Source organism: Miniopterus natalensis, chromosome 3 (genome assembly GCF_054644295.1).
Source record: "Miniopterus natalensis isolate mMinNat1 chromosome 3, mMinNat1.hap1, whole genome shotgun sequence".
Classification (NCBI taxonomy): Eukaryota; Metazoa; Chordata; class Mammalia; order Chiroptera; family Miniopteridae; genus Miniopterus; species Miniopterus natalensis.
In genome coordinates, this window is record NC_142083.1 from 19,218,438 (window position 1) to 19,240,109 (window position 21,672).

At 41.0% G+C, this 21,672-nt stretch overlaps 2 protein-coding genes across 2 annotated transcripts in view; both read left to right on the forward strand.

Annotated features, from left to right (window-relative positions):
* RETREG1 (reticulophagy regulator 1) overlaps nucleotides 1–1,754 on the forward strand; it is a 107,934-nt gene extending 106,180 nt beyond the window's left edge. The window contains exon 9 of the mRNA XM_087815338.1: nucleotides 685–1,754. Within this exon, the coding sequence (XP_087671464.1) occupies nucleotides 685–1,178 (494 nt within the window). The 3' untranslated portion in view covers nucleotides 1,179–1,754. The remainder of the gene's footprint in view (nucleotides 1–684) is intronic.
* A 7,145-nt stretch (nucleotides 1,755–8,899) lies between these two features.
* On the forward strand, nucleotides 8,900–20,011 carry ZNF622 (zinc finger protein 622). Its single transcript, XM_016217345.2, has 6 exons — nucleotides 8,900–9,655; nucleotides 10,418–10,678; nucleotides 10,905–11,067; nucleotides 14,082–14,194; nucleotides 18,199–18,342; nucleotides 19,738–20,011. The coding sequence occupies exons 1-6, from the start codon at nucleotides 9,049–9,051 to the stop codon at nucleotides 19,863–19,865; spliced, it is 1,416 nt and encodes a 471-aa protein (XP_016072831.2). The 5' UTR covers nucleotides 8,900–9,048; the 3' UTR covers nucleotides 19,866–20,011.
* The last annotated feature ends 1,661 nt before the right edge of the window (nucleotides 20,012–21,672 follow it).

Sequence of the window (21,672 nt, forward strand, 5' to 3'; positions counted from 1 at the left end):
TTAGAGATAGAGGAAGGGAGAGGGAGAGAGAGGGAAACATCAGTGTGAGCGTGAAACATGGATCTGCTGCCTCCTGCACACCCCCTACTGGGGATTGAGCTGTTTTATGTAAGGCCAAATGTTTCCATACGCTCTGAGGTTGAATATGTAATGGAGGGAGCAAGTCTCTTCTAATTCACTGCTTAAACACAGGTTACAGATACTCAGATCTCCATGGATGAAAATGCTGAGGTTGGATAATATTGCCCATCTGCTGTACCACATACCACGAAAACATCCAATTGAAACATTTTTTATTCTGTGATCATACACATCCACATTGGCTTAAGCTAATTTCCTCCCCAGGGGCAGGATGACATTTTTGTTTGTGGTAAATGTTTAAACTTTAGTTAAAAGCCTCAAGCTAACCTTAGACAGGTTGAATATTGTCATTTCATACACTGCTTTGTGCTTACAAGGAGAGTTAAAGAGATGTAATATTTTCCTACTTGTGGAGGGACGGTGTCCCAGATTTGGGAGGGGTCCAATGTGTGTGGTTACCTTGATTTAAAGGGAACCAGGAGGCTAGGTGAATGCCAAGGTTGCTCAGAGGGTTCAGATTAAGATCAGATACCTTTTAGGCAGCACTTTTATTTCAAATTTATGATGGTGCTTAAGCATGAACTTCTGTTGTACATTTCACAGATCTTGACCGACCTAATGAGGAAGTTTTCTCTCGAGGCCTCTCAGATTTTCCATCTCTGGAAAATGGCATGGGAACAAACGATGAAGATGAGTTAAGCCTCGGCTTGCCCACTGAGTCCAGGAGGAAAAAGGAACAGTTGGACAGCGGCCTCAGACCCAGCAGAGAGAGGCAGTCACCAGCGGGTCTCACTCTTCCTCTGAGCAGTGACCAAACCCTTCAGCTGATGAGCAACCTGGCTGGGGACGTCATCACAGCTGCAGTGACTGCTGCTATCAAAGACCAGGTAGAGGGCGCACAGCAAGCCCTGCTGCAGGCTGCGCCGAGCCCTGGCGAGGACACAGACACTGAAGAAGGGGATGACTTTGAACTACTTGATCAGTCAGAGCTCGATCAGATTGAGAGCGAGTTGGGACTTTCACAAGACCAGGAAGCAGAGGCACAGCAAAATAAGAAGTCTTCAGGCTTCCTTTCAAATCTGCTCGGAGGCCATTAGTCTGGGAATCAGCATGTACGACAGAGCACAGATAAACTACCAAAAATTTCAAACAAGCAAAAAAAAGGAAAAAAATGTTTTTGAACTGTGAGCTTTACTGATTACTTTAGATTATTTTGTCTTATTTTCCCTTCTGCAGTGAATTAATTGGATATATATCAGCTGACATTGATAGATTGATATCTGATAGTTATTTTTATGTAATAAGCATGGAAATGGAAAAGATATATATATATATATACAATTGACCCTTGAACAAATGGGTTTGAACTGTGCAGGTCCACTTAATTCATGGATTATTTTCAATAAATACTATAAATGTATTTTCTCTTCCTTTGATTTTCTTAGACATTTTCATTTTTCTAGCTTACTTTCTTGTAAGAATACAGTATATAATACATATACAACATGTGTTAATCACCTGTTTGTGTTATCAGTAAGGCTTCCGATCAGTGGTAGGCTATTAGTAGTTAAGTTTTTGGGGAAGTCAAAGATGTATGAAGATTTTTGACTGTGCAGGGGGTCTGTGCCCTAACGTCCGCATTGTTCAAGGGTCAACTCTGTGTGTGTGTGTGTGTGTGTGTGTGTGTACATACACACACACACATATATACACATATGTACACACATACTGTGTTTTCAGAGATGAATATCAGGGGTTGGTTTTAAAGCAAAAAGAAAACACAAAATTATTGAGCTCCTTCCATAAGTACTCCTTACTTTTTCTTTACAATTAATTTCTCAAGCATGCAAGAACAGTTTATTGTAACTCACTGAAATATTAACAGTGAATTGTGAATACATGCTGTATCAGCCCCTCTGTTCCTACTGCTTGGAAACATAAATATTTTTGGTGGGTTTTGTTGCAAAAAGACAAATTATTGAGGCATCTTTGGTTTGAGACTTGGGAAATAATATCAAAATTAATTTCCTAGGAAAAATTCTTAAAATATGTTTCACTCCTTTGGATAGGCTGGTACATTTCCATGTTGTTTCTGCAGTTGTAGACTTAGGCTTACTTGTAAATGGCATGCTCCATGTACTGCCAGCTCTAGTCCTGCAATGGGTGGTATTAACCCATAGAAAGCAAGTAATTATATATCACATAGGCGGTTGTAAACAGATTGGGCTCTGTTTTGTGGTTCAATTGTCATGTATTTGTAATAGGGATATTGTGAGTGCAGATCTGTTCTGCCTGCGCAGATCTAGGTTAAGCCCTCGTCTTTGATACAGTGTCATGGAAAAAAAGTCTCTTAAAATCATGAAACTGGTTCCTGGTCTGTTCTGTGAGTGACGTGGTCATCAGCAGTAGAGAAAAACAACTTTCTGTAGTCTGTATAGATTTCCTACAGGAGGAAAATTTGCTTGGCTTTCAAGTGTATTTATTTGCCATTGAAGTCTAAATATTTAATCTGTTTCTCATTGGGAAACTAGAATATATTTTTCCATTAATTTAAATTTTTTAGATCACCTTTAAATAACCAAATTCGACTTAGGTTTTTAACAAAGGACTAAAGAGCAGACATCAAGCTAATTTTGTTTTTGTGATGTAACTTTTAATAGTGTTGAGGGACCGCGTCAGCAATACCAACAATGTCTTCAATCTTCGGGTACAGCTGGCGTTTCTACAGATGCATACAGACATCTGAGACCCTCAGAAAGGAAGGGTAATCCAAGAATATAGGACATCTGTGGTCCCCTCTCTTGTTTTATTCCTTTCCTTATATTTCTAAAGCCTAATTATACAAATCTGACATTTTAATGTAGCATCTTATTTATTTTTATCTTTCTGAAGTATTAAAATATCTAGACTGAATTTTGCCAAATGTTAATGGGAGAGAAGTTACTGAAGACTTTGAACACCTGCTTTTTGTGACTATGCTTATGTGTCATTAGTGCCTCATGACTGTGTTTGATGTCCTTTATTGATATAAAGTGAACCTGTGCCTTCATGATCTTGCCCATTTTGGTACAAAAGAAAACTTGGTGTTAGATCTATGAACTGTGTGCATTTGGGAGGACTATACCCGAATTCTATTCAATAAGAGTTTCTGGACATGAAGAAAAATACAGTCACATATTTATAAAATAGTTGTGACCAGGATTCTTTTATTTTTCTTTTACGTGTATGTTTCTTCATTAAAAAAAATATATTTTTGGCCATAAAGTCAAAAAGTTTAGAGGTCATTTCAGTTTCTCCATTGAGGGGAAAATAAGGAGTTAAATAATCCAAGTAATTAGAGAATGTGTTACAAGTCCATGGACAAGCTTACAGGAGAAGATAAACTCAAGAGTTGATGGTATGAACAATGCACTAGAATCATGTTATTAACTGTAAATCAAAAGGGTCTTAGGGATAGGGAGCAGATGAGGATCGGGAGGGGAGGAAAATGTGTTACCAGCACTATGAGACATACCAGCTCTCTCTGGACAGTGGCATCATGACCATATACACTTCAACATTATGTTTGAGAATGTTACAAATTTACACATGCAATAATGGTATTTTTTTTTTTTTTTTCAATAATGGTATTCTTAATTCAAACAGGGAGGTCAAAGGTTTTTGTTTTGGGTGTATCTATGGTTTTTTTGGTGTTTTTTTGTGTTTTTTTTGGTGAGGGAGCATTATACATAACCTTGTTTCCGATTTTAAGATATAGTAACAATAAACCCTGTGATTGATCCGGTACATTGGGGGACTACATATCCCTTACTGTGAGGATTGATTCAGTCACTAAAATTTGAAGCATGGATTTTTTTTTTTTTTAATTATAGAGGAGTTGTAGAAAAAGGTTTTGCTCATGTCCTACAGAAAATGCTAAGCAAAATCATACAATGGGAATAGCATATGTTGATTATGCATTTTGATCTGAAACAATAAAGCAGGGCCCAAGAAGGTCAAGTTTGCTTTGGAAGGTCAACCCAGGGTTAAAGCAGTGTTTATACTTTCATTCTGAAACACCTTTGCTTTTTCTTACCTTAAAAATTTTCAAAAGTGATTTTTAAAACATCGCCATTCCCCAGTTTAGTATTCTCTTAAGAAAAGAAACTTGTATAGGTTTTACAATTGGCAAACATCCTCAACATATTTAGGCATCTCCCTCCAATATTTGAAGTCAGTGCAATTTCCTTCGTTTTCAAAAAGTGTCAAATGCCAGCATACTACTGATTTTAGGTAAGAAGCAAATCTGCATTTAAGAAAAATGTAATTTAGGTTGACATAGTCTTTATACTGCTCAAACTATACTAGTTATTCAACAGAAATGATTCTGAAAACCCTTACTAAACTGTTGTCATAGGTCATTAGTTATCATGATGAAGTTACAAAGTCCCAGAACTATATTTTTGGGTATTGTTCCTCCATTTCCACCAAAGCATTTTAGTTAGGAGGGAATGTCAGAAGTACAAGTTCTGGTTTGGATGTTAATATTATGGCCCTGAGACATAATGTCAAAGTCACATAACATCTCCAGACCACCACCTCAATTTCCCCAAACAAAATTAGGAAGCTAATTCTTATCTTCTCACACAGCGATGTTTTGAGAATGAAAAAAAAAAAACACATCTGAAACACTTTCAGGGGATAAAAAAGCTGTATAAAACGAAGATAGTGATTTTTTTTCCTGCCTGTGTTTCAACTAGGCCATCATTTTAAACATGAAAACAAAGTCAATAAACAAGTACCTGCTTTCTAAGTTTCTTTTAATGGGCCTCCCACTTTATTGGCCTCATAACCCAATAAATGCTGTGGAACAAAGGATGAAAATTTTGCAGAAATGTCTATTATTTCGGTTAACTCTGGCCCATGTGTGAAATGTTTCACTAGTCATTTTTAATGATTCTAACACTTACTGGCTGTGGGTCTCTAAGTCACCTAACATCTCTGTACCTGTTTCCTTTATAAAATTAAGATGGAACACCTACCTCATAATATGTTATGAGGATTAAGTAGCTAAGACAGGCTAGCAAACTATGGTCCATGGGCCAAATCTGGCCTGCAACCTGTTTTTGTATGGAATACCAGCTAAGACTGATTTTTTACATTGTAAAATAGTTGAAAAAAATCAGACAAATATTTCATGACGTGAAAAATATATGAAATTCAAAATTCAGAATTCATAAAGGTTTTATTAGAACATGCCACACTCATTTATGTATTGCCTATGTGTTCATGCTATAACACAAAAGTTGAATAGTTGTTACAGAGAACAAAAGCCTAAGCCTACAAAGCCTAAAATATTTGTCTCACCCTTTATAGGAAATCAATTACAGTTAGGATCATGTGTAATCTTCATAACTCTACCATTAAGTGGTAGTAAGAGCATTTTTTCTTTTTTAGCCCACAGTCACATAGCTAGTAAGGGGAGCGTCCAGTTTGACCCTAATATCTATTCTTTCTAATAATTTTAAACAGTTTAACAAAATTTCACTAAGTATTAAAGACTGATTTTACTTATTTAGATTAATTTTTTTCAAAGAATCTAGCAACCATCTGATCTATACGTTTTAAATGCTATAATAACCAGGTTTTCCTGTAAAGTCCAATTCCTTGTTAATTTAAAAATGAAACTTTGTATATCTAGATATACAAAAAATTAAGAGGCGGTAAAATGTTTTAATATTGTTTATTGAACACTGCGCCTGTGCCTGTCGCTGGGGGTCAGGCTGCAGCACAAGAGCACATGGGGGCGGGGGGTGTTGTTTATTGAAAATCACAATACTTAACATTTTTTATGAACATAATGCATAGAAGTTATAAACCACTTATTAACTGTTAGTTTTATATTCTATATCTGTTACCCCCAAAAGGTAACCTCAACCAACCGTATCTCCTTTACAGTTTTCCTTTTAAAAACCAAGTTGCCACCACAGTACTGGAATGTGAAAAGTAGTAAACCTGAAACAATCAAATACTGTGATCACTGTATCAGTGGACTTGAAGGTGACCTTATTAACTTTTTAAAATTTTGTAATGATCAGAAGTCAACATCGCAACATCTCCCAAGTCTGAAAAGGAACCACATCATCACGGTACTGCCACCGTGACAGTGTGCACCATGACATCAGCAGTTTGGTAAATTGAGTGAACTAAAGGGCTATGTCACAGTATCCAGAAGGAATTTTACTTTTCAAATCAATTTTTTTTTTTCTTTTGCCATGGGCAGTCTCAGTTTAAATTCTTTAGTAGGATGACTTACATTCTTCAGCAGAAATTAGACACATTAACATAGTACTCGGGATATGCTGTGGAAATTTTACCTCCAAGGTCCGTTAGTCAATTGGCTCACATTTACCAAAGAGCTGTTGGCTACAGACCTGCTCCTTTCTTGCATTTTCCCAATCAGTCCCAGCTCCTGCTGCTGGGTCTGCTGGAGGCCCAGTTCTAATCCTGATGCCCATATAAACAGAAACACTTTTGAGTCCCTGCTGTTTATCAGATGAATGAGCGAAAACCTCTATAATCCAACCCTTTACCCAGTGATACCTTGATACTTTCTAGTCTCATTTTCCCCTTTCCCTGTATCCTATGCTTCACCCAAACTAGACATAATCTTTTAAATATGTCCCTTACCTTCCTTCTTCCACAGTATTATTTTTCTACTTGCAGATGAAGTCCTTAATGAAAACTTTTCTCCCTAATTGATGAGATTTCTCTATTCTAAAGACCCCATTGCTCCTTTCTTTTTTTAAATGTTTTTATTGATTTCAGAGAGAGGAAGGGAGAGGGGAGAGAGAGAGAGAAACATCAATGATGAGAGAGGGTCATTGATTGGCTGCCTCCTGCACGCCCCCTACTGGGGATGGAGCCCAAAACCCAGGCATGTGCCCTGATCCGGAATTGAACCATGACCTCCTCTTTCATAGGTCAACACTCAACCACTGAGCCACGCTGGTGGGGCCTTTCTTTGTGTTTCGTTGTACTGGATCCCACCTTTATTTTATTAGTTAATTGTGTATTTCTTACCATTCATAACAGATCCCAAAATGAAAGTAGGGCTGTCTTAATTTAGAACTAGCTGAATACTATAATGGACAGATGATGTGATTTATAGTAAGAAATATACATTTGATCTTCCATTCCTGGCACGGAGTTCCTAAAAATCCTTGGAATTTCCTAAGTGAAGAGAGCTATAAAGGTGTCTTTTGTTATGTTAATGAGGTGACTTTTGGAAAGCCCCTAGATATCCTAGTCAAGACTGTATGGAACCACAAACTCTACAGGGACAGAAGCTCCTGTGTTTGGGACCCTTCCAGACATGGCTCCATGTTATTCCTTCAACCGCTGTTCATTTGTATCCATGACTGTCCTTTGTAATAAGCTGGTAACCTAGTAAGTAAACTGGTTTCCTGAGTTCTGTGAGCTGTTCCAGCAAATTAGTCAAAACTGAGAAGGGGGTCGTGGGAACTTGTGGCAGGTGGCACTGTCTCCAGGTGGAGCGTGTCCAGAGTGAGCTGAGATACAGGACACTCAGCTGGTGTCGGAGAACTGCTTGGCGACATGGAAAAAAACACACTGGAGATGGTAGAATGGGAGAAAGGCTATGAGAGAGACTGAAAACCAGGCAAAGGAATTTTAATTTCATCCAATGGGTAACAGACAACCATTCTTGAACAGAAGGGGTAACATAAAAGGAACAATGGCTGAGGAAAATCAGTCTGATGATCTCTACGTAGGGTAGGGGAGAGTAAGAGGAAAGATGAGGCTATCTAGGAGACAGCCGAAGAGCAGGGCATTGGAAAATGAGTGAGGCGGAGAAAACAATGCTCCTCTGAAAAGCAGCTGCAGAGAGTTCAGAGGTGCTGAAACAGGAGGGTCCTGAGAATGGACTGGAGGAGTAGGGAGCCCTAATGACCGGAAGAGTGAGCAGATGCTGGAAGAAGCCCATAAGAATGAAAACAGGAGAGGGTGAAGCCAGAAGTTCTTTACTTCACATAGCCAAGATTTAGTAGCAACGCGCGAATGTAAAATTTCATTAAATCTTTTGGATGATCACATGTTGAAATGAGAATATTGTGGATATATTACTGGGTTAACTAAAACCTATCAATCTTACCTCTTACTTTTTGCTTTTAAAAATCGTGGCTACTGTTCGATTTAAGATGGCACAGGTGGCTTGGACTAGATTCTCCCGGGCAGGGGCCGCCCCAGGAAGGCCAGGCTCGGGCCTGGACCCTCGGATTTTCCTGTGAAGTCCCTCAGCCTCAGGCCTGAGCGTCCGGTGTCCCCGGACTCCAGCCGAGCCGGCGAGGGCTCGGGTGGCGGACCCGCCGGCTGAACAGCAGCCCCGGTTTCGTGCCGTTGATTTTTGGGGGGCGCGGGGGGCGCAGCGCGCGGTACTCCGAAAAGCTCCGACCGTCGCGGGGACGCCGGGACCACTCTCACGGTCCTCCCAGGCCCGGGAGCCGCCCCGGGCGCCCCACTCCCCTTTCGGTCGCAGCGCTCGCCTAACCCACGTCACATCGCTCCCCAAACCACGGAGGAAAGTAACGGAGAGGCCCGGCCGGCTTCGGACCGTCACCCACCTGAGCGGACGCGATCAAACCTCACCTCTGAGCGTACAGTCGACGTCCGGGCTGATCCAATCAACACCTGCCTTAGGCGACTGGGCGTGGCCCGGTTAGCCAATGGCACCTCTCGCCTTCTCTGGCTCTTCATTGGAAGGGGCACGGTCGATAGGCGGGACTTCCTGTTCATCCGGGAATAACTTCCCTACGCGTACAATCTCTTGCCTGAGATACAATCAGGAAATCGGCGTCCATGCTGATATTTCGCGGTCCGTGAGGCGACTTAAGGTTTGAGAGCGTCGTGGGGTTTGTGGCGCCGATCGCTAGATTTCTGCCTCTGTCGCCTCTCATTTTCCTCCTGGGGATGGCGACGTACACCTGCATCACCTGCCGGGTGGCTTTCGAGGACCCGGAGATGCAGCGGGCCCACTACAAGACGGATTGGCACCGCTACAACCTGAAGCGAAAAGTGGCCGACATGGCCCCGGTGACGGCCGAGGGCTTCCAGGAGCGCGTGCGGGCGCAGCGGGCCGTGGCGGAGCAGGAGAGCAAGGGCACGGCCACCTACTGCACCGTCTGCAGCAAGAAGTTCGCCTGCTTGAACGCCTACGAAAACCACCTCAGGTCCCGGCGGCATGTGGAGCTGGAGAGGAAGGCGGTGAACCGCCAGGTGGAGATGATGAACGAGAAGAACTTGGAGAAAGGGTTGGGCATGGGCGGTGTTGACAAGGACACCATGAACACGGCCATCCAGCAGCTCCTCCGGGCGCAGCCGTCTCCCAAGAAGGCCCCCCCGGCGCCTAGGGAGGAGTCCGGGAGGCCCGGGGCGGCGGCCGAAGGGGGACGTGGAGCCGACGACCGGGACCCGGCCGAGAAGCCTCCCCGGTTACAGTGGTTTGAGCGGCAGGCGAAGAAGCTGGCTAAGCAGCGGGGGGAGGAGGAGAGTGAGGAGGAGGACCTGGATGGAGACGGTAAGGGCCCTGGGGGGGAGGGTGTGCGTGTGTAGGAAATTGCCCCCGCCCCCCTTTGGTTTCCCGATCGGAACTCGAAGTTGGAGGAGGGAGGGTCCTTTTTTAAGTGAAAGTGATGAGTAGGGGCGGTTTCTGTGCTTTCTGAAGTCGCTTGTCTGTCCAGCATCCCCGCGGGGAATTTTTTCTGTTTCGTTCGCTGTTGGCGATTCAGGGCCTGAAACCTTCCTAAGGGAAAAATAGTTCCTTAATAAACACCTGTAGAATAAATTGATGCCTTCTCTGTTTTGAATGAGGGGGCTTTAACATATAGGAATAGAAGGACATGTAATTCTCTTGGGTTTCACTAGTTATGGATTTGCACTTGATTTTGTTGATTGACGCAATGAAATGAGGGGTTCAGAATCTGCTAGCTAACCTGAAATGAGGAGCTGGAGCCAGCAGCCTGGCCTCCTTGACTTGGAGTTGTTTATTCCTTATTTCCCTCTTCACACAACTTATTAACACTGATTGTATACACACATATAGACAGGAAAGACGCAAAGACTCTGAGGAGTTTACTGTAGGCTGGAAAAGAAAAATTAAGGTATTTCTTACAAATTGGTCTGTGGTAAAGGAATAGTTAAAATTGAGATCCTGAAAGAGGGGTTGTCCCGGGAGGTAAGTCAGCACTACCACTTCATGTTGGTATATCTGTGTGGTTTCTTTGATTCTGGCCACCACTTTTCTTATACTAACCTTGTTTTTCAAATGACTGGCTTGAAGATTGGGAAGATATTGATTCTGATGAAGAATTGGAGTGTGAGGATGCTGTATCGATGGATGAGTTGGAGGAACAGGATGCAGAGGAGGAAGAGGCTGGGGGAGGCACCCCCCTTGGTGCCATCTCTATAAAGGACTGCTTGTTTTGTCCCCATCATTCAAGCTCCCTCATGAAGAATGTGGCTCATATGACTAAAGTCCATAGCTTCTTTATTCCTGATATAGAATATCTTTCTGATCTTAAGGGACTGATTCAGTATTTGGGTAAGTACAAGAGCTTTCCTTTTAATGAGAAATAGCACGTAGTTGGGGGGCAGGTCTTAAGGAAACAGTTTTGTGTTTCTCATCAATCTCTTATTTAATTACATGTTTATTTTATGAAGATTACAAACTTGATGCATGTTTTTTTTAATTATGCAGATACATGGTGAGATTTAATCTGGCCACAAAAGCTTTTTTCATATTTTTTCCCCTGAAATTATTTTTCCAGGAGAGAAGGTTGGTGTTGGGAAGATTTGCTTGTGGTGCAATGAGAAAGGGAAGTCCTTCTACTCCACAGAAGCTGTACAAGCGCACATGAATGACAAAAGCCACTGTAAGCTCTTCACAGATGGTGATGCTGCTTTGGAATTTGCAGACTTCTATGACTTTAGGTAAGTCTGTGGTTTGTAATGTAATGTGAAGTGAAGTAATCGTCTTTGCATTGAAGTGATATTCATTCGATGTGCCAGTGCCTGATATGTGGCTGGCACCATACAGTATATTCTCTATTCCCTCATGTTTTGTAGATAAGAAACTGAGTGTATCAGAGTTAAACACGTACATATGATAAAGAGATCGGATAAGGAGAAGTTCTCAGGCCCCAAACTGAAATTTTTTTGACTCAAAAACTTGGGGGCTTTTTGGCTGTTTAATGGGCAGGAATTCAGTTTTGCCAGTTGACCTTATGTGCAAAGGCACAGGAATTAGGCTTTGGTTTCCCTGAGAGTCCTTGAAGAACAAGCTCTTTTCTAAGGGAGTTTGAAGTGGTTGCTGAACTAGGACAGTCCCAGGCATTTGATGGTGCTGTTATCCCATAGGAGGTGGTACACCCTTTACTAGAAACTTGTATAATTGATGAATTCTACACCGAATCTATGCTAGGCACTCTTGAACAGCTAATTCCCAGTGTCAAGATGCCTATGACCTAGCACAGGTATGCTACACAAGCAGGTATATATAATTACAATGCCAGGTGTGCATAATCCATATGATACAAGTGTTCAGAAAAGTCCTAGTCTTTTCAGTTGTTCTTTTGCATTTTCCTCCTTATTTCTCTAGTAGTGAGGGAGAGTTTTTCATTTTTGTCACTTTGGTGGTTGTGTAGTGGTCTTCCGTTGTGGATTTAATTTGCATTTCCCTGATGATGACCACTGTAGTTGAGAACCTTTTATATATCAATTAGCCATTTGCATGTCTCTTGTGAAGTGTTTGATCAAGTCTTCTGTTTTTCTTTTGGGTTATCTGTCTACTGTTAGTATTTTATGTGCATTTCTCCAGTTACTTCCTATGGTATTTGTGATAACATTTCTAGGAACATGGAGATTCTTCTAGAACTGCACTGTCCAATATGGTAATTACTAGGTATACTTTCTCATGTGGCTATTTAAGTTAATTAGAAATTAAATCACAAATTTAAAAATTTAGTTCTTCATTGTACAACTACATGTCAAAGCTCAGGGCTTAAAAGCACATTGATTAGTAGCTACCATTTTGGACACACAGTTTCTCTCATCACAGTTCTATTAGACAGCAGTTCTAGAACTTAAAATTTTTTTAAATTACTATTGGTATACAATATTATATTTGAGGTGTACAGCATAATGATTAGACATTTATATAACTTAGAAAGTAGTCACCCCTGTAAGTCTAGTACCCATCTGACACCATATATAGTTATTACAATATTGACTATATTCCCTATGCTGTACTTTACATCTCAGTTACTGTTTTTATAACTGGAAATTTGTACATCTTAATCCCTTCCCCATTTTACCCTTCTCTCCAACTCCCCACCCATCTGGCAACCAGTTTACAGAACTTATTATTTTAATGGTTAAATTGATGAGAGCTGCATCTCCAGATCTACATTCTCTTCCTCTCTGGCTACCTTCCTAGGAAGAAACAAATAGGTAAAAAAATTCAATTTTAGGTCATTTGCTTATTCTTTTTTAGTACAATTTTAGGTTCATAGCAAAATTGAACAGCAGGTACAGAGATTTTCCATGTATCCCCTGCCTCCACACAAGTATGGCCTCCACCATTATAAACATCTTCCACTTACTGTGCGTTTGTTACCGTTGATGAACCTACACTGACTCACTCATCATTCTCCAAGTCTGTAGTTTGCGTTACAGGTCACTCTTGGTGTTCTACATTGGACAGATGAATAATGACATGTATCTGCTCTTATAGTATCATGCAGAGTAGTTTTACTGCTGTAAAAATCCTGCATGTTCCCTTCCTCCACCCCAAACCCTAGAAACCACCAATCTTTACGTTCTCCATAGATTTGCTTTTTCCATAACTTTATGTAGTTTAAATCATAACAGTATGTAGCCTTTTCAGACTGGCTTCTTTCACTTAGTGATATGCATTTAAGGTTCCTCCGTGTGTTTATGGCTTGATAGCTCATTTCTTTTTGGTCTGAACAGTATTCCATTGTCTGGATGTACCACCGTTTATTTATCCGTTCACCTAGTGAAGGGCACTTTGGTTACTTCCAAGTTTTAGCAATTATGAATAAAGCTGCTATAAATATCCATGTGCAAGTTTTTATGTTGACAGTTTTTAGCTCCTTTGCGGATATACCAAGCAGCAAGATTTCTGGACCATATGGTAAGGGAATGACCATATGTCATTAGTTTTGTGAAAAGCTGCCAAACTGTCTTCCAAAGTGGTTATACCGTACCATTTTTCATTCCCACCAGCCATGAATGAGACTTTCTGTTGCTCCACAACCTCACCAGCATTGGTGGCCAAATTTAAACATTTCATTGTTTTTTTAATCTGCATTTTCCTGATGATATGATGTGGAGCATCTTCTTACATGCTTATTTGCCAGCTATCTTCTTAGTGATGTGTCTATAAGGTCTTGGCCCATTTTTTAGTTGGGTGTTTGCTTTCTTATTGTTGAGTTTTAAGAATTTTTTTTCTTATTTTGAACAACAGTATTTTATCAGATGTGTCTTCTTAAAATATTTTCATCTGTGGCTTATATTTTAAGTCTTGACATTTTTTTCATAGAGTAGATGTTTTTAATTTTAACATAGTCCAGGTTATCAATTTTTTTCATTCATGAATCATTCCTTTGTTGTCATACCTTAAAAAAGTTATCACCAAACCCCAAGTCATCTAGATTTTTCCTATGTTATCTTATAGGAGTTTTTATAGTTTTATTGTTTTCCATTTAGTTCTGTGATTTATCTTGAGTTCATAAGTCACTTGTGAACTTCAGAGAAAATGCTAAAAAGTTGTTTTCCCTGGAATCTTTCAGCTTGCAGACCCTGTAACTCTGTATCACCCCTTTTGGGTAGCCAGTGGGTTTGCCACATTTGCAAATACAATTTAGTCTTTAGTTAAATTTGAGATATCAGTCTATTTATTAATGTCCCTCACTGTTTTCCAGGAGTAGCTATCCAGATCACAAGGAAAGGGAGGAGGCTGATGAGACTGAGGAGTTGCCCTCAGAAAAGACCTTGGATTATGATGATGAAACCATGGAGCTGGTTCTGCCTTCTGGTACGTGCACTGTCAAAAATAAATAGCTTGCCCACTGGGCGTGGCTCAGTGGTTGAGCGTCAATCTAGGATCCAGGCGATCGGGGTTTGATTCCTGGTCAGGCACATCCTTGGGTTGCGGGCTTGATCCCCAGTCTAGGGCGTGCAGGAGGCAGCCGATCAATGACTCTCTCATCATTGATGTTTCTTTCTCTCTCTCCCTCTCTTTTCCTCTCTCTGAAATCAATAAAGATATATTTTTAAAAACCCCAAAAACAATAGCTTAATGCCAGTGAGACTATTGGAGAGGCGCGTTCCCACCCATTCTTTTGCATACAGAGGGGAAAAGAATTAGAATGCATGTTTGTGTTCTCAGGTATGTGGTGCCCTCTGAAGGTTGCCACTGTGTTAACTGTTTTGTTTAAATTGGATCACTGTTTCTGCTCGCCTCTGTTGTCTGATTAGAATGCTTCGTCGGTCATTTCAAATATATAGACTTGTTCTATTTATCAACTTTTGGGGCCCAATCTAGGTTTTTCTTGTTACTTTTGACCTTACTCTTACTCTTTGAACTGATTCCTGTTTCCTTGTATTGCTTAGACTTCCAAATGGTAATCTGACGTGGGTGTATCTGATTGATAGCGCCCAGGTTGCCTGCTTCTGATTGTAGAAGGTAGACTTAGAGTTTGAATTCTGTCTTGTACTGTGGGGGACAGTATTCATAATGGTGGTAATTTACCCCAGGTCTGCAAAGATGAAGAAAAGCCATGAATACGAGAAGCACCCACTATTGTTTACAGTGTTATGCTTAGCTGATGAGAACAGGAGAAACTACTGGAGACGTGAGAAGGAAAGGAAATGGAATGGTAGAGATAGTAAGATCCTAAAAATACCTGGTAGTTCCTGAGTAGTGAGCATGTTCAAGCTAATGTATTTATTTTTACATCAAGCCTCAGGGGCTTGGAATCATATTTGCCTGCAGTATCGGGAGCAGATTGCTTTGCCTCTACATCATTAGGTAGTGAAAGAAAGTGGCATGAGGTGAGCTGAAAGTTCAGTATCCCTAGTTTTTAAAGCCTGGGTTTCCTTGTGCACAGCTGCAGGTCACTTATAGAATCATGCTATTTTAAAGTATTGGCTAATAAACCTCAGGATAGCTCTATGATATAGACTTAGAAGTAGTAAGGTAACTGGTTTGGTGTTAAGAGTGCTGCAAAATACTGTTCTTTTGACACACTCGGGAAAGACCTAACCAACAGCCAGGTACTACCTTATCCCAAGGGTTCTTAACAGGGCATGCATGTGTTTTTTTCTGTGGAAAGGGTTGGCATGGATTTTAGCCCTAAGCTAACTTAAGGAGGATTCTTTATCTACCACACTCAGTAGATTTGGCTTTAATCTGATTTCAAAAACAGTAGTTGGGATACCTTAAATCTAGTTCCTTCAGATCAAGTAGCTGTAACAAAGAGCATCCGGTAGAGGGCACTGTGGGCATTATTTTGAAAACTGGTTTGGCTCAGTTGCTTGAGGTCTTTGCTCTTCAGTTCCTGCGGAGTAAGTTGGTATGAAAAACATGTTGAGTTAGCTGCTGACTAGCCAGATGAAACTGTTGGAGGATCCATAAGAGCTACATAGGTAATCTTAGGAAAATTACTGTTGGAGATACATTTTTTTCTGCAATCTAATGTCATTGATTGTTAGGCTATTTGTTAAGTAGGAGTGGATCGTTCTGTAAGTGGTTATTGCTGTGGTGACAGATGGACAGGTTGTGACTTCACCATAACTCAGACATAACTCATCTGTTATGTATTGGGCAGTCACTGTGTTCTAAAAATAATTTTCCTAGATGAGGGCCTTCAAATTGAGCTGTTCTCAGCACATTATGCTTGATGCTTAAGGTCAGGTGCCCACTGTCATTGACACAGGGCGGGGGTAGCTTTAAACACTGTGCTTTTATTTCTCCTGCTAGCTGTCGGAAACCTTGGCATTGAGTAATGAAACCTTTTCAAGGTTGTTTTTAAAAGACAAATTTCAATAAATATGTACTTCCAAATGCTGATTAAGAATATAAATATATTGATTTATTATATACTAATGACCAGTATTACTACTTAATGATTTTGAGGTAGTCATCATTACACACCTGGAGCATTCCCCACCTAATGTTATAAATAGAAAATCACAATGAACAATGCTGGGGTTTCCTGCTAGAGCCTGCATTTAAGTTGAGTCTGTATCCATCAGCTGTGTCTCATTTATTTTTTGTGTTCTAGGAGCTTTGTTAACTCTTAAGCTGCCAGAACAGTCAGGTTCAGGGAAACACGTTTTCATCCATATCAGTGTTCAGAAACCATAACATCTTTGATTTGAATGTTTCTTTTTGTCATCCCTTGAGTCTGATGACAAAGCGGTCAACTGAAAGTAACTACTTTTCCATGCCTGTGTAGCAAACAAACTATTTTCGGGTAGCTTGCCAGGTAGATGGCCTTAAAACAAAATAATGTACCTGACATAATTTTTTCATGTAAATTAAAGGTCTAGATCCTAAAAGAAAATACAGGCATCTGCCATATTTATAGTATCCTGTACATGGTCCTTCTACACAGAGGATTCTGAAGGAAATGATTTTATGTATGTGTCAAACTTTCCTAGAAGCTGTCCACATGGTTCTACCTAGCCATATTTCCCTTACTCATTTACAGCAGAAATAGCTGTTTGTGCCTCTTGTATATGCTGTTACTAAATTTCTACATGTTTGTGTCTGTCTGGAAGGGTGTTTGATTGCTTATTTCCTGATTAATATTCTTGTGAAAACACAGCTTGTATTGAGTAAGCTCTCAGGTAATGCTAATGCCACTGGCCCAGGATCACTTTTTTTTTTTTTTTTTTTTTTAAATACATCTTTATTGATTTCAGAGAGAGGAAAGGAGAGGGAGAGACAGATAGAAACATCAATGATGAGAGAGTCATTGATCGAGCCCGCAACCTGGGCATGTGCCCTGACCGGGAATCGAACCCCGATCGCCTGGATCCCAGGTCTACGCTCAACCACTGAGCCACGCCCATCCGGGCCCAAGATCATGTTTTGAGGGCCATTGCTGTGATGGAGCCTGGAGTTAGTCATCACAGAGGCCTGCCCCTTTCCCTTTCACTTGGTGTGAAGCTAAAATGTAGGGGTCAGCATACTTTTCCTGTAAAGAATCAGATAGTCAATACAAATTCACTTCTGAAAGCATGATCGACTTGTGTAGTTTTACCAGATCCTCCTAAATAGGCAGAAGCTGATTCATGTTAATCATCTTTTAAAATCCTAGTTCACCTGGTAATTTCCATCATTTAGGAAGCAACAGGGCAGTGTTTCTCAACCCAGGCACTATGGACATTTTGGGCCAGATAATTCTTTGAAACGGAGGATTATCCTGTGCATTGCAGGATGTTTAGCTATATCCCTGACTCTATCCACTAGATTCCTTCTCTGCCCTCTAGCTGAAACAGCCCAAAATATCTCCAATCATTGCCAAGTGTCCTGGGGTAAAATCATCCCTGTTTGAGAATCACTACTATAGAGAATTTAAGCAAAGGAAAGGTGGATTGATTTCTGTTCTAGACCGAGACTGTGGCTCAGAGGCCTAAACATCAAGACTCTTCTCTGTGCTTAATCTTCTTTCTATTAAAAAAAAGTTAAAATACCTTATCTCCTAGGGTCCTCTTATCTGTATTAGTAGATGTTGCTATCTGAATTTCTAGGAAGGCATATTGTATATAAGTATGAAATGCTGAGCATTTCACTTAAAAGTGACTTGCCATTCTCTTTTTTTAAAAACCTCTCTGCAAAGGTTTTCTTTCATTTTTTAATATGCTGCTTCATCTTTTCTCAGCAGAGAGAGCACTGTTCCCTCTGGCACACCCATCACCCATTTTCCAGCTTGATACCATGTAAAATCTGATTATAAAGCACTTGCTTTATAGCTCTGTCTTGGAAACCTATCCAATTCCATGTTTAAATATTGCTCTTTTGAAACACAGGTGCCAGAGTGGGTCATCGCTCCTTGATGAGATACTACAAACAGCGATTTGGCCTGTCAAGAGCTGTGGCAGTTTCCAAGAATCAGAAGGCCGTGGGCCGGGTTCTGCAGCAGTACAGAGCCCTGGGGTGGACGGGCAGCACAGGTATGTGGGTGTAGACAGCCATAGACCAGCCCGTGTACTCGTTTTATAACAAGGGGCTAGGGAGAAGTCACTTCCATTTATGTTGTCTTTGTGGATCCTTTCTAGGGGAAACTTAACCTCTCGGCTCTTTGGCTTCCTTTATGTTTTTGGCAGTAAGCACAAAGTCCTGTGACTTAAAAACTTCATATTCCTGTCACTTAACTTTTTAAAACTGCATATAAACTATTAACTTTTTCAGAAGATAATAATTACCGCCCCCTACCCCCCCCAAAAAAAATTTAGTAATCATCACTGGTTGAAATTATCCTGGAGGTTACACAGAAGAATTAAATAGTATCCTTGTGGCGAGTAGCTTGAGCTGTGGAGTCAAACACGATTATCTGATATACTTTTCAGTTCTTATATGATGAGCATGAGTAATTTAATTCACTTACACCTCTCCTTCCTCATTTATAAAATGGTGAGGATAACAGTAGTATCTACCTCGTAGAGTTGTGTGGGTTGAATATCATAATACATGTGTGATAGAGTGTATGCACATAATCAAGGCTAGCTATCACTCTTTTTGTAACTTTCCCATAGAAAACCTAGTAAGAGTCAGAGCAAGAAAGCAGGCCACTAAAATTGTTAGTCTTTGACACGTCATCCTTATGAAATTATTTAACACTGTTCTGATTTGTTTGCTGTCTGAAGCTGTCCTCAGCTCTTCTGGGAAAACAGTCCACTAGAGCTCTGTGGACACGATTGAAGGAGAGCTCTTTTTGAGTGACCTGGAAAGCTGTGCCCAACTAAAATCCATTTTCAGTGCCTCTCTTTATATACACTTGGTTTCCTTCACTATGGTCACCTGTGAGCTTTTATTATTATGTCAGAACAGATAAAGTATAGGGAGAAGTAGCATCGAAAGGGTTCTATCATACAATCCAGCTTCTGCTGGTCCTCAGGCAAGGAGGACACCCCTGCAGGAGACGATGGCTCAATCCACGCAGACCCTTCGAACATCACTTGGGCCCTAAAGTGCATCTACTTTGTGGCATTGTGACCTGGGGCCACTTAAATCTAGCAGACACTGACTTTATGTTACACTTCTCAATTGTCTGCCTCGATTTATAGTCTCTGCTTTTTTCTGTCCCCTTAGATCAATGGGACTTTAGCTTTTAGACTCTTTCCAGATGATGAAAACTGAAGCGGTTCATCCCAGAGAGAAGTATATATAGAGAAGTCTGGTATGCATTTCCGGGGTACACATAAACCCATTGCACGGAGAACCCAAGTTAGCAATGTTTCTTTAAATATAAGAACCCCAAACTGTGTTTGAGATTTTCTGCAAAGATTGGATTTTCTCTGATCACAAATAACAGACATGCTCTTCATTCTTAATCTTTTCAACCACAGGAGCGGCTCTTATGAACAAGCGGGACATGCAGTATGTTCAGAGGATGAAGTCAAAGTGGTTGCTGAAGATGGGCATGAAGAACAATGCCACCAAGCAGACGCACTTCAGGGCCCAGGTGATGTTCTAAGGGTCTGCCTCAGGTGGAGTCCTCCGTCTCTGCACCAGTGTCCTTGCCTGAGAACCAGCAGAAGCCGGATTGTCTGACAGCCTTTTTGCTGCTACTTCTCCCTGTACGTCATCTCTTCTGACCTAATAATAAAAGGCAGAATCGTATTGGCTTTGACATGTCATTTCTGGACAGGGTTGAAAGGTATATTTTTGCAAAGTGAGTGGTGTGTCTACTGGACTTAGGACTTGCACTGCTGCTGGGCAGTGTCTTTATTGCCTCAGCTTTTATCTGATTTATGGCTGTCAGAATAATATGGGAAACTCAAGTGACTTGTTCGTTCCAAAGTTTAACTTTCAGAAGGATAACTTACCAGATCCTGGCACTGGAACGTAGTAAGGGGGCTGTGTTGAATGTCACTCATTTGAATGTATCGTCGTTCATGAGGTGGTGAGTCCAGGCAGAGTTAAGGAGCACGTCAGTGGCTTGCTGTAGAGGCTCTTTATTTCTGAATATGAACACAAGAATGACTGGTGCTGGAAACTAACTCAGTTTCCAGTTAGTTCAGGGAGTTAAATGCAGGGTGTTTAGATCTCATTTTAGAAACAAGTTACCTCGGGGTGAAATCTCTGAAGAGGTTTTCAGTTTAGGTGGTTGAGAGGAAACAGTGGTGGTTTGGAAATGAAGTTAAACACGAAGTTCAAACCCAGTGAGCCGCCTTTGTAACTAGAAAACTGACTTGTTTTTTTCAGTCTGTAAAACAAGGTGTTTACTATCTCACAGGTTGTTGGGATTAAATAAATCTGCTAGAGGACCCATCACTCAGTCCCTAGCATAAAGTAAATGCCAACATTCTCCCCGATTGACCACACTGGTGCCACACAGATGGCCTGCTCTGGTCAGAGCAGTATTCCATTGAGGGGTGAGGATGCCAGGAGACCCTGCTTGTCCTCAGCATGCGTTCACTGGCCCCCCTTTGCTAGACACATGCCTTTTCTTTAAACTTCAGATGCACGGTTGAGTACACAAGTCTGTTATCATCCACAGTGGAGGGCTTCCTGGCTTTAATTTTGCTCCTTCATCCCGTCTTCTACCATCCTCCTTGTGTAAGTGCCTACCCTCTTGTGTTTGACACATTTTAAATCTTTATCCTGGGAAAATGAGGTAGTGCTTCGCATGAGGTATGTTTTAAATTTACACTTAATGTGTACGATACTGTGCTGTGGCTCTTGTCAGTTTCGCTTTTCATTCACTCAACATGCTAAGCCTAGTTCATTGCTTCTGACCACTGTGAGGTGCCCTTAGTGTGTGTCCCCTCATGGTGCTTACCTCGGAGCTGACACTGCTTGTGTCCAACTTGCTGTTACCACACCAGCCCAGCACTAGAGTGTACCTTGTTGGTATCGATACCCTTTTAATTTGGAGCATTTTTACCTGTGAGACCAATGAGGATAGTGTGCTTGTTGACCCATAAAATACTCTATTTAATTTCTATGTCTTCTAGGCTTTGGGAGGTACCTTCTCAGTTATGATTCTGGGTTTGTGAAGCAAGCCACTATCTCAACTCTATCAACATCACAATTCTATAAAATTCACTTTTTTTGCCTTTCTGGAGTAAAATTCTGTTGGGAGGGAGGGCCAAGAAAAGAGAGATTTAGATACCATCTCCTAATAGTTGAATGAACCAGACAAGAAACATGACAAAGGTACTCATTTTGGAGGGACTTCTTTGTGGGATAGGAAAGTGTGGAAATGCCCAGTAGTTTTATCTCCTGGTTGCTCTCTCTCCCCAGATGTGTGTCTGTTTCCCTTTCCCTAGGTATACTGT